Raw genomic sequence first — 14,023 nt, 5'->3', positions numbered from 1 at the left:
GTGTACTTTGCTTCTTATTTATTTTTGAGCCCATTCACGTTTTATTTTTTGTGCCCCTCTAGGACCTAGAGGCTGAACTCTTGTGGCGAAAAGAATAACTGCATTTAGCCGACCAGCACTTCCAATAATGTAGAAAGTTAATTTTTTGTTTGTATAATTATTCGTCCTTTTAGGATGAGAATATTCTTTACTTTATGATGCACTCATACTTATGCTCTTAACACTTTGCTTTGTAACAAGTGTTCTAACTAACAAACTGCACTCTTGTTCATTTTACTCTAGTTTTAATTTACTCGTATTTCTTTTCACATCACTCGCACTTTATGGTTTCGCTTCCTTTCAAGTGTCGGCCATCATACCTTGATTCGGGTGTCATGCACTCTTTTATTTGATTTTGTTTCTTAATTCTCCTTTTGTTTTATCACACAAATCATGCTCGAGTTTATGCACAAGTATTGAACCATGCATTTAAGATTAATGCAAATGAAATGTTCCAATGAAACTCGGCATTCATATTGAAAGTATGAAATACTACCCTGTACCAAGTGTAATTTTCGTGCACCATATATGTAGTGGACTGAGTACATTAAAGCATCAACTGACTCCATTGAAATATCAAGAACAAAATTTACAACATTTGACATTTTAGAAAAAACAACTGCTCTGGAAAATGAAAATGAGATTTTGGAGGAAACTTAATGGTAAGAACAATATTGAATTACCAGCTGTAGTGAAAAAAGGTATACCATCAGTTATCTATTAGAGAGTATCATGAAATAAGTTTCACAAAAGTTTACGGTATGCATTAGTTTGTCAAGAAAACTAGAGCCGCTTATTGAATGTTATGAGAATTTGTGAGATCTTAAATCTCCAAGTACATCATAATCTCTGTACGATTAGCTCATTAAATTTTCGACCAAAAAAAATCTTATTAAATTTGATCTCTCTCATAATTCAACCTCAAAACATTATGCAATTCCCTTTGTAAGTCTGCAAGAATTAGCATTATGACCGCATCCCACATAGTTGTATATGTATATAGTAAACTCTTAAAACCGAGTAATTGGTTTACTTCATGGTGAGAAAATATGAACATGTATAGACGATTATAACGTATTAAAAAAATAAAAAAGAATCGATTGTATGCTGGGATACCCATAGATAAGGCCAATGTCTTTTTGTAATATCAACTGCACCAACCCAGCAACTGTTGTCTGGCCTTTCTCTTTTTCATGAATTCTTGCTTCAAACTACCCAAATATCCACCATACTTCACAAGAGCTGATCTAATTTAGTTTGTTGTTCTTACTACTCTCCCCTTCTCCTTCTCTATTTGTATGACTCCCTATTCTATTCTCTTCATCCTCTCTGCGATCATGACGTTTCAAAAGTGCAGCCATCCTCTTCATGCTCTCTAATCGTGGCACTGCTATAAGGGAAGCTAAGGGAAGCTTACCTAACGAGATATTTCAAGTTTACCACACATTTCAATCTAAATATAAGTATTCATGAACTGAAATTTGGATAATTGTCGCACAAAAACTGAAAAAACCAATATCAGCAAGGCACAGTGCATTTTATTGTGTGGCAGGTGCAGAAAGCTCTTAACAAATGTCACCTAGCTTTTGGCAACAGTTTTACAACAGCTCATGCACAAAAAAATTATGAGAAATGAAACTATGATTTAGTGATGAACAAAAACTTCATTTTATGAGCTACAGTTTTGCTGTATTCTGAAATAAGCCAAAATTTCTTATTCATTCATTGTTTTATTTCTTATTCATTCATTGTTTTAAAATAGGGCATTCCCTTGGAGTTCAACTCTCAATGTAGAAACTCATCTATTGGAGGAAAACTTGGATATTACAGAAACGCACAGACCAACGCTTGTTTTTTAAGCCAACACCATCTACAGGGGACCTGGAAAAGTTCCATTCTCCCTTTGTTCGTTCCATCTCTCAACCTGATACATACAAACAGTACAACAAGAACACTGTTAACTTTAGCTCTGCTAAGGAATACAAGACTTACGAGAGAGAAGTAGCCAACTAGAAAACCTGAACTGAATGAAATACAATAACAATTCCTTATAGCATGTAAACAAATAAGCAAAAGGAAACTCAACAGCAGCACAAACAGATGCAGGTGTGGGTACACCAGTAACTAAGTCACACATTGGTAAATGTCTTGAGCTATAAGTGTATGTTCACAGGTTCTATTCTATACTCAAGATCGAGTACTTCATCCAAACAAGGAACTTTATCCATTTTGACAAATATTGAAAATATCATAAATGTTCTCTTGGTCACCAGAACGGGACGCTTGAAAGTATAATCGTCAATCCTTAAAATGAGGAATAATTAAAGTTCCAATGTTGAGTGAGACTGGCTGCCCACGTGCCTGAAGTGCAGGCAAACAAAATCACACCCACTTAAAAAAAACATTCACAAGCACTCGCCACAGATTGTGGTATATTCTCTCTCCTCCCAGCAGCAAAAACTTAAATAAAAAAAGAGCAGAAACTGTAAAAACAGCAATGGTCCACGCACTGAAAACATCTCAACAGAAATTCTAATAAGATTTTGATTCGTATCTTGTGTAAACTAGAGTAGAAACAATTGATATCAACTATAAGCATAATAGAACTGCTTAATAACTTGTTATACGACACATACTTTTCTGATCTCACAACAGTATTTGAAGCACTAACCTCTCCCAAATATAGACAAAACAGCAAGGCGAGTCAAACAACAAAAATGAAAAAAGCAAGGCAATCCAATTGAGAAAACTATTTATCCATTAGGTTCAGTTTCTAGAATAAAACGCATTACAAAAATACGAACACTATTTTGGTATCAATGAATGGCTAAAGAGTTGATCTGAAATTTAAAGTACAGAGATCAACTTGAGCAAAACATTAAGCCCAACAAATTGTGGGGCTCCTTTATTTCACACATGGTGTCAAATGATTGTGGCCTTTTCAACTAAATATCTGTTTTCCCTCCTTCCAGATTTGTCACCACTTAGAACACTATAAGATCGACAATTAGAATGCAAACTTCTCCAATAGCAAAGGCAATTTAACTAAACTAAAGTAAGAACCGAATATGATTCATCATGTAGGGGATGCAGAGGGCCATACCTTCAATAATAATAGCAAACATTACAATTTTAGGACCTGAAAGAGCATTGAAATTACATACCCATTCACCAGGGCAAAGAGAGCGGTAAAACTTTGCAAATTTGTCACACTCGGGAGCACCTTCCCCCTTTGCAGCTATGCACCTTAAAATAATTGGACCAGGGAAACCTTTGTCAAAACCTCAGCACCAAGCTAGAATGTACGTGATAAATGGTGTTCAAATAACAGGAAGGAGTGGTGTGCACGTGTGTATGGGGGTGGGGGGCACTCATTGTATACATACCGATGATACTCTATATATCGGGTAAAGCAATGCCTTGTCTGGTTAGTAGTTGGGAAACGGAAATCTGCTGGTGCTGTCTCAATCTGGACATGAAAATAGAATGTCAGTGAACGAATCAAACATATAAAGATAAAAGATAAGATGAGGTATGCACTACGGTAGGGAAACAAAAGAAAATTACTGATAACTTTATAGGTGATTAACCTTAATTTCAGGTGTCTCTTCAACTACTTCAGTGCCTTCTTCACTAGCAGAAGGACTGGCTTCACTGCTTTCTTCAACAGCTGGTGTAACTTCAGAGCTTTCTTCTTCTGCAGCAGCAGGTGTTTCCTCAGGTTTCTCAGAAACAACTTCTTTTACTTCAACAGGCTTGGTACCCACATCTTTCTCCAATGCGTATTGCTGTATGTCAAAGTATGAGAGGGAAACACTTAGCCATTACTAATCTTATGCCATTAAAAGAAAGGACTAACAAAGGAGAGCATATAACAAAGCATGTTAAAGTAAAGTCAGTAAGTGGAAGGCTGGAAGATTTTTATGATTCTCCAGAAAACAGCCACTTGGCACAGCTAGCAGGCCCTGCGCTAGTTCTTAGCGTAATACAACTAGACTGATGAGTGATTATAAGATTAATACAACTAGATTGGTTACATGTCTGGGGAAGGAGACGGGGAAAGGGGATAACTTTCAGCACTAGTTTGGTTAGGAACAAGCACATAAATGATCCAACTGCACCACAACAGCTCATGCCTACTTTGTGGAAGAATGTTTAGTACAAACGAAGTGGGCACTACCATCCACTACGATTTCACAAGCATTTGAGTCCTAGATGATCCCAATACGTCTCGCAATCACAGTGGAAAATTTTCTTAGTGCTAATATAGTACCAGAAATATTACCCTACTTTGTGCTTTCCCAAACTCAGGGTTGCTTTAATGTGGCAGGACTAACTCGACATTATAACATGATGTAGTCATGGCAGGACTAACTCGACATTATAACATGATGTAGTCATACTTGTTATAGTGCCAAAGACATGCTCTAATTGTTTTCTCCACACATGTCAAGTTTCGAAAGAATCTTCTACGAGCGTGTTTCTTTCAATACTCCGTCCAGGATACTGAGTCCTGACACAAACTGTTTACTTGTTTTAGAGCCTAATACTGCAGTGTGGCTTATTTCTTACCTAATTGACTGTCTGGCCTAAAAATGCTCCTCTAGAGGATCCAGGAATTGTATTGCTTACCAAAGCAATAAACTTTGCACAACTTAAAAAGAATTCAAAACAAATTGAAAGGCATACCAAACAGAGTAAATCAAAACCTAAAACTTGTCTATAACAATATTTAGTTGCATTAAAAGCACAAATTAAGCACACATCACGCGAATGTTGATCAAAATTTTCACGTAATTCTGAAGGTTTAATATAATCTACACAAGAAATGATACCTACAAGCAACAAAAGATGACATTTTTTTTCCAGCTTCAATGGTAAAAAAAAAAAAAAAAAAAAAAAGCACTTAATTTAACTTTTTTCTACAGAAAATTAAGCTCTACATTTACACAACAAATTAAAGAAGCTATTAACGGAAAGATTGGTTCCTTGATTGTAGGAATATGTTCTGCTTTATATTAGGATCATATCATGGAGATTACGTAGATTGATTTCATGTATAAATTACCTAGTATAGATAGAAAGTCAACTGTTGTAATCCTATATATTAGGCACCTTCTTGTATACTGGTCATTATGAATGAATAACCAAATTCACAGAACGCTCAATTTCAAGATGGTACCAGAGCACCGATCCTGGTGACTCTAAAACCCAAATACGCTTCCGCCACGACAAGCGTCCACAACACATATTCCTTCCAACAAACAACGCCACCATAGCAATGGCAGAATCAACTATTTCTTCCAGCAAACCAGTGATCAAACCAGTCGAGAACTCTACTGAGATCTCTGACCTATGCACTGCATCATTCGGATCATCCGAATCTTGTTCTTGTCTCCAAACCACTGGAGGGAGATAATTACAGTACATGGAGTCGTGCCATGCGCATCAGTCTAAGCGCGAAGAACAAGATTGGATTCATCACAGGAGACATTGAAGCACCAGCAGAAACCGATCCAAACTTCCCTTCATGGCAGCGCTGCAACGACATGGTAATATCCTGGATCCTAAATTCTGTACACTCAGATATTGGGAACAGCGTCATGTACACAAACACGGCAGCGAAGGTCTGGGAAGAATTAAGAGAACGTTTCTCTCAAGGAAACGACTCGAGGATTTACCAAATAAAAAGGGACATCGTGGAGCATAGACAAGGGCAGCAGTCAGTTGCTGTCTATTACACTAAATTGAAGGCTATGTGGGATGAACTCTCCTCCTACAACGAGGCTACAACCTGTTCTTGTGGAGGATTGGAAACACTCAGAAAGAGAGAAGATAAGGAAAAAGTCATGCAATTCCTTATGGGATTGAATGACAACTATTCAGCCATTCGTGGCCAAATTCTTTTGATGCAGCCCCTCCCTGATACAAGGCGGGTTTATTCTCTCGTTCTCCAACAAGAAAAGCAAGTTGAAGTGTCTCACAATCGAGATAGCATCAGCCATCATGCCATGCACGCTGCGAATAATGGAGAATTGACAAATCAAGCACATCAGGCTCAGAAAAGGAGAACTCCACTCCACTGCTCCTACTGTGATCAGGACAGACATAGCATTGAAACATGCTATTATTTAAATGGTTTCCCTCCCGGCCACAAGTTCCATGGAAAAAATGTCAAACCTCCCAACCAAAGACGTTCCAATGCCAATCATGCAAAGGCGACAGATGCAAACAAACCTGCAGACAGCAGCTCCAAGCCCTCTTCCTTTATTGATGGTCCAAGGTTTACCACTGAAGAATACAACCAAATCATGGCAATGCTTCGGAAAAACAACGATGGTAACGCACACCACTTCGCGAATGTTGCAGGTATTGTTACACCTTCATGTGACGTGAATCCGGTTGCTCCACATTCCCATTTAGGTTGGATAATTGATAGTGGAGCGACGGATCATGTGACAGCTTCCTCTCCATTGCTGAATCCATCATATTTGCCTTGTACAGCCACCATTCAAACCCCTGATGGCAGTCACACAAGTATTGAATCGATTGGTTCACTCCAAGTCACACCAAATCTTAAACTTGACCATGTGCTCAAAGTGCCTAAGTTCAAAGTTAACCTCTTGTCTGTCAGTAAATTGACTCGAGCGTTAAACTGCATAGTGATATTTTTCCCTGAATTTTGTGTTGTGCAGGACGCGTCTACGAGGAGGATGATTGGCCTGGGCAAGCGACATAACGACCTCTATTACCTCACACCAGAACAGAACCCTAAGCTCGCCTACAACATCCTCCACCATTCCAACCTTTGGCACCAACGACTAGGACACCCATCCATTGGACCCCTCCAAGTTCTTTCAAAAACGACCTCAGACATCCATTTTGATTCAAAGCATGTGTGTGAAATTTGCCCTTTAGCAAAACAAACTCGCTTGTCATTTCCATCCAGTTATATTTCTACACTTGCACCTTTTGATTTAATCCATTGTGATATTTGGGGACCCCATCGAATAAATTCACATTCCGGTGCTCGTTATTTCTTAACAATTGTTGATGATTTCACTAGATATACATGGATTCACCTTATGAAATTCAAATCCGAGACACAAACACTATTGCAATCATTTATTTCTTGGGTACAAACACAATTCAATTGCATAATTAAAACTCTTCGAGCAGACAATGGCCTAGAATTTGTCTCCATGCATCCATTCCTTGAAAGCAAAGGTATCAATTTTCACCATTCTTGTCCATCAACCCCACAACAAAACGGGGTTGTCGAGAGAAAGCACCGTCATCTTCTAAATGTCGGTCATGCTCTTCGTTTTCAAGCTAACCTACCATTAGAATTTTGGGGAGAAAGCATACAAACTGCTTGCTATTTAATTAATCGATTACCAACACCTCTACTTTCCCATCAAACACCATATGAACTCCTTTATAAAATGCCACCCACATACACACACCTACGTTGCTTTGGGTGCCTATGCTATGCTACCAACCTTTTGCCCATGCATAAATTTGACCAAAGAGCACGTCGTTGCATTTTTGTAGGATACCCTCTAGGTCAAAAGGGATATAGGGTTTATGACCTTTCTACACACAAATTCTTTTCATCCAGGGATGTTTTCTACGAACATATATTTCCTTTTGAAACTCTACCACCTCAGTCCCAACCTGATGCCACAGTCCTTCCCACACCACAACTCCTAGACTTTGATAACAACCCTACACACTTCCCCACGCCAAGCCCTAATGAGCCTGTAGCTGCATCCCCAACCATCCTTGCCCTTGATATACCTCATTCACTAGCACCACCTACTCCAGCGCCACCCACTTCAGCGCCTACCTTAAACACATCCTCTCCACCACTTGGCTTGCAGCCTACAACACCACCAAACCCCCCACTTCGTCATTCTTCACGTGTACCCAAACCCAATGTTCGACTTCACGATTTCCACCTTTACCATGCATCCACTGTCGCCCCAAGTCCTTCATCCTCCTCCACAGATACGCGATTTCCTTTATCTACATGCCTTTCTTATGCACACCTTTCGACTCCTTACAGGAGTTTCATTTGTAATGTCACTACACATATAGAACCTGTGACTTTTGAGCAGGCAAACACTGATCCCAAATGGAGAGAGGCCATGGCTACTGAGCTCTCAGCACTCGAACAGAATAATACATGGACCATCACATCCTTGCCTCCTAGCCATCGTGCCATTGGTTGCAAATGGGTTTATAAAATCAAATACCACTCAGATGGGACTGTTGAAAGATATAAAGCTCGCTTGGTCGCCAAGGGATTTACCCAACGTGAGGGAATTGATTACCGTGAGACTTTTGCTCCCGTAGCTAAACTCACAACCGTACGATGCTTGCTTGCCGTTGCCGCTGTTCGCAATTGGTCCATCCACCAAATGGACGTTCAAAATGCCTTCCTTCCTGGCGACTTACTTGAGGAAGTTTACATGCACTTACCTCCTGGGCTCCGTCGACAGGGGGAGAATCAAATGGTTTGTCGACTCAACAAATCCCTTTATGGCCTTAAGCAGGCATCCCGGAGTTGGTTCCAGAAATTCTCCAATGCAATTCGCCAAGATGGCTTCCAGCAATCCATGGCCGACTACTCATTATTCACAAAGGTATCAGGTGATTCTTTTACTGTGGTACTCATATATGTAGATGACATGATTATCACTGGCAACGACGATTCAGCCATAGCCAATCTTAAAGCTTTCCTCCATACCCAATTCCGTATAAAGGATCTTGGTCATTTACGATATTTCCTTGGTGTTGAGGTTGCTCGTTCAGCCACTGGGATCTCAATATCACAACGGAAGTACACATTAGATATATTGGACGAAGCAGGCCTACTTGGGGCAAAGCCGGTACAAACTCCCACGGAGGAGAATGTCAAGCTCTCGCCCATGGATGGTGAACTGCTCAAGAATGCCTCTTACTATCGGCGGCTAGTTGGGAGGCTCATATCCCTCACCATTACAAGGCCAGAAATCACTTACTCAGTACACATTTTGAGTCAATTCATGCAACACCCAAGAAAACCTCATCTTGACGCAGTCCATCGTCTCTTACGGTATTTGAAAGGGTCACCTGGGCAAGGTTTGTTCTTTCCATCCAAAGGCAACTTGTTGTTAACCGGTTTCTGTGATGCTGATTGGGCTCGTTGTTCCATAACGAGACGATCAGTGACAGGCTATTGCATATTCCTTGGAGGAGCACTTGTATCATGGAGAACTAAGAAACAAGGTACCGTTTCACGTTCCTCGGCCGAATCAGAATATCGGGCCATGGCGTCCATAACATGTGAGCTCACATGGATGCGATATTTGCTAAAAGATTTGCAGGTTACACACCACAAGCCAGCTCGACTCTATTGTGATAATCAAGCGGCACTTCACATAGCTGCAAATCCGGTGTTTCATGAACGCACCAAACATATTGAGATAGACTGCCATATTGTTCGTGAACGAATCCTGTCAGGCGCCATTACAACAGCACATGTTTCCTCTGCCAATCAACTTGCTGACATATTTACTAAGCCACTTGGACAAGGAATGTTCCACCCTATACTTGGCAAGTTGGGTGTTCATGACATTCACTCTCCAACTTGAGGGGGAGTATTAACGGAAAGATTGGTTCCTTGATTGTAGGAATATGTTCTGCTTTATATTAGGATCATATCATGGAGATTACGTAGATTGATTTCATGTATAAATTACCTAGTATAGATAGAAAGTCAACTGTTGTAATCCTATATATTAGGCACCTTCTTGTATACTGGTCATTATGAATGAATAACCAAATTCACAGAACGCTCAATTTCAAGACAAAATCTTATTACACCAAACCACAGATCCACAATTGGAAGCAAAATTTCAAAATTTTCACTTTGAAAAAGCAATAAGAATTAGCATCTAGATCGAAGTAAACAGAGAACATTTCCATGAACGAAATTGGAACATTTGGAGGAGATAAAGGAAATGATTGGAATGGTACCTCGGCTAGGGTTTGGATTTTGTCGGCTTGCGTTTCCGCCATTGATGAAAATCTGATATGCTTCAGCTGCCCTCGCGTTTTAAGATGTGAGGCCGCCAAGCAGGGAGAAGAGAGGAGAGAGAAGTGAAACGAAGCGTATGGATGGTTTGTATACCGTCTGGAAGCTGGAATTTTTAACTGAGTTACTGAGGTGGTAAAAGGTAAAAATTGATAACGATAAGTTGATGATTAGAGTGAGGGAGCGTAGAGTCAAACTGACAATCTTGGGCCTGTGAGTCCTAAAAAATGAGATGGGCCGTTGTCACTCATCTGTCATAAAACAAACTTACTGGGCACACCCCAAACCGCTATGAGTGAGAAGGATTTGCTCCATTCTTAGGGCTGGTTTGGTATTTGTGTGTTTTGAAAAAAAACTGCTGTGAGAATAAGCGGCTGTGAAATAAATCAGCAGAGTGTTTGGTAAAATTTTTTGTAAAAGTGCTTTTGGAAAAAAAAACAGTCTGATAATGGGTCTTTTCATTAAAGGAGCACTGTAGCTCTGTATTCTTTGAAGAAAAACCAGTTTTCCAAAGCTACAAATAGCAGCTTCAGCTTTTTCCTTTGATTTCAGCTTATTCTCACAGCAACTTCCAAAATAAGCCCTTTTTTCAGTTTACCAAACACCTAAAACCCTCACAGCTTTTTTTCATGGGTGCTTTTTTTTTAAGCACCTCACTCCCAAACCACTCCTTAATCTCTCTCACCTTTCATTTTTATTTGAACAGTTATGATTAAATCATGTCAATATTTTATATTGATTGTTTATAGAAATAAAGAGACAAAAAAAACAAAGTGAGAAGATAAGAGAGAAGAAAATGTGAATAAAAGAATCCGTGGGAGCTTAATAGGAAAGGCAGCAGGCTTATACCTAAAATAAGACATCAAAACGCAGGACAAAAAAAGAGAGAGAAATCAAAAGCCAAAACAAAAGAGATGAAAAGGGTGGAAGCAAATACAGACTGAAGATAAGACTGACAATCGATTAAAGGTAGAATCAAATGGCAACTGCTCATAGCAGGTTTTTTTTTATTTTTTTTGTTGGTAAAAGTTGGGTATTGTATTAATCCGATAGTAGGTTATATGTCAAGTCAAATGAAGGCAAAATAACTCAAATATATTGGGGAAAACAGATAAACAAAGGCCTAACCCAATTAAATAAGGAAAAATTAGTATCCGGTTCTTAGTTTTTACTGTTCATTGACTAAGACCTTATTAATTTTCAAATTTTGATTCAAGTCCCTAACATTAATGTGATAATGAATTTACATGTTTATTATATAATTTTTCAATATAAAAATTAGTAATTAATTTAGGGTTTAATACTCACACCTCTATTAAACTTCTAATTAATTTTCAATTCAAACATTTCCAAAATAATAAAAAATTAAATTAAATTAAGTTTGTACCTATTAGTTTTTTATATATATAAAAAGATTCTCAATTTTTTAATCTTAAATGCACCCATTCATATAATTTTTCAATTTTTTTAACCTTAAATGTACCCATTCTCAAATACATCAATTTGTTATATGTAAAATGTACCCTTTTTTTAATATAAAATCCTTTCAAATTTTTTAATCCATGTTTAAACTTATATGGGTACATTCTTTTTTGTTGATTTGAGAATGTATCCATGTTTTGGTACAATAACTTTTTTTTGTTAATTTTGGTTAATGTACCCATACATATATGTACACACACACAATATAATAGAGAGTATAATTTATATTTTATTATTTTTAATCCCATAAATTATGGGTTTTATTTAAAATCTCATTAATATAAACAATTACAAATTTCAATTTTTAATTTATAATTTAAAAAATATAGTAACTTACATTATTACATTAATGTCAGGTACCTCAATCAAAAACTAAAAACTAACAAGGTTTCAATAAAAGAATATTGATAGCTAGGGACCGCATCCAAAGTGTCCCATTAAATAAACTAAAACGGGAACTCAAATCCTTAATTTCCGATCGCATAAAGCAGTGTCTGCCACTGTCATTGCCACGAAAGTCTTGCCAGCAACTATTGAAGCAACAACACTAGAGAAAACGACCAAGTGATGAAAACAAATAAGACATTGCAGCACAAAAGTACCAAACCCGTAATAAGAAGCACACCACACCAGAATTATTCACCAAAGACGCAGAACCAAAAGATAGTCACCAAATCCAAATCTCATTCACGAATCCCAATAAATATATACAAACATAGTAACACATGGATAGAAGGTGAGGCTAAGGGGGTATGTAAAATACCCTTACTTTGGTCTAAGGTGCAGTACACTTGGCCTCGATGGTAATCCGGCAAGTCGTTTTGGAGGGGGACAGTGAGGGATGGAAATAAAGTTGGCAACCATATTTGGCCCGAAGTTTGCATATCAGAGCAAATGATGGTGGGGATGGCTAAGTAGCAATTTTTAATTAATTATTAAATGTTTTTTTAATAACTTTTCGTTGCTTTTCTTTCCAAAGCAATATTTAAATATTTTTACACCTTTTAGGTCATTTTCTTTCTTTAATAATGCAAAGAAAATAAATATGAACATTGTTGTAAATAGTGGGTATGTTTGCCCACATGTATATAGTATAGACTCACAAGCTAAATAGTAATTGACACACCCCGACCCAGAGGATCAAGGCGTGCTGGCCGTCACGTGAGCGTGACGTAACCAAAAGTACGACACAGAAGCAAGATATAACAGAATATGAAGGAATTCAAACCAATCTCTAGTAGAACCACCTACTAGAATAAAAGGATGAGTTATAAGGTAAACACATAAATTCAGAGCATATGTTTAAGTGCAGTCAAGTAGGACCAAAATAAAATACATCACCCGCAGGTGAGTCCTACATGCAGAACGTCTGTCAGAATGCCGAAAAAAGACCTCGAGAGCCACCAACCGCTAACTAGAACCTGGAGGGGTGCAAAACAAAGATGAGTGGGTCAGTAAAATCAAAGATTTTCCAAAACATTTCATTTAAAACATTTCTAACCCCTCACCGTAAAACCTGTATACTTTTCCAGAAAAATAGTATATAAACATATATACACACATATCATAAAAACTCAGCTCATATCCATCAACATAACATCTCAGAAATAATATGCCACGCCATGCCAAATATAGTCAGAAATGCATCAATATCAATCAGGTGAAATAATAAATCAACCGGAGACCCTACAATGGTCCTGTACGGCTGATTCTAAAGCTCAACATCCCACTCAGCCGGAGTCACCACAGTGACCTATACGGCCCTGCCAGAGTCACCAACTGTGACCTGTACGGCACTACACTACACATCACTCGGAACTACGTATAGTAGTCTGTACGATGAAAGGTGTATAAATACGCTCTAGTGCTTCTCTCATCAATCATCAGCGCGCATAACTAAGGTCACCCACTAGTCGGAATCACATCTAGTGATCTATACGACTAGCATGTCGGAACCCTCACATGGTCTGTATGTTGGAAATGTGCCCTAAAGCCAATCATGTGATGATACTTTACGGACATTTCACATGTTAAACTAATCTAGTTTTACATATAAAGGGCACAGATTATTGTTTGAGCCGTCTCATATAAATGTTATATGCTTAAACGATAAAGTCCAAGGAATATGTGATTGGGAGAATGCAATCTAATGAAGTTAGATTAATGAGACCATTCTTTCGTAGACACATCCTAAATGTTCCTGATCATAGGATTGCTAATTGGGCATTGACAGTCCGTTAAGATCAGTACGTACTGTGTCTTCTCTCAGGGAGAGTGACTAGTCTCGAGTCATTGGTGTGTGTGACATCAAGACAAGTACGTAGGTGCTCAATAGAGAATGAGTTCACTGAACGTGATCAACGAAGAGTTCTTATATTCCATGTCACATGAGAACTCATGGTTGGGATAATGCAAAGTAGT

At 38.4% G+C, this 14,023-nt stretch overlaps 1 protein-coding gene across 1 annotated transcript; it reads right to left on the bottom strand.

Annotated features, from left to right (window-relative positions):
- Positions 1-1,557: 1,557 nt before the first annotated feature.
- LOC103420073 (cytochrome c oxidase subunit 6b-1-like) lies at positions 1,558-10,224 on the bottom strand. The gene is made up of 5 exons (XM_008358133.4): positions 10,063-10,224; positions 3,630-3,827; positions 3,426-3,508; positions 3,204-3,285; positions 1,558-1,963 (listed from the first exon to the last, which is right to left on the bottom strand). The coding sequence occupies exons 1-5, from the start codon at positions 10,102-10,104 to the stop codon at positions 1,910-1,912; spliced, it is 459 nt and encodes a 152-aa protein (XP_008356355.1). The 5' UTR covers positions 10,105-10,224; the 3' UTR covers positions 1,558-1,909.
- Positions 10,225-14,023: the final 3,799 nt, after the last annotated feature.

This window comes from Malus domestica, chromosome 15 (genome assembly GCF_042453785.1).
Source record: "Malus domestica chromosome 15, GDT2T_hap1".
Classification (NCBI taxonomy): domain Eukaryota; kingdom Viridiplantae; phylum Streptophyta; class Magnoliopsida; order Rosales; family Rosaceae; genus Malus; species Malus domestica.
Note: the sequence above shows the minus strand (reverse complement) of the source record. Positions and strands in the feature narration are given on the sequence as shown.

Excerpts from the sequence above, each read along its gene's own strand:
- LOC103420073 (XM_008358133.4), bottom strand. The coding sequence starts at position 10,104 with ATGGCGGAAACGCAAGCCGACAAAATCCAAACCCTAGCCGAG. Across the intron at positions 3,509-3,629 it reads AAGAGACACCTGAAATTAAG|ATTGAGACAGCACCAGCAGA; the intron begins GTTAATCACCTA and ends TTTCATGTCCAG. Across the intron at positions 1,964-3,203 it reads CTCTTTGCCCTGGTGAATGG|GTTGAGAGATGGAACGAACA; the intron begins GTATGTAATTTC and ends TGTATGTATCAG.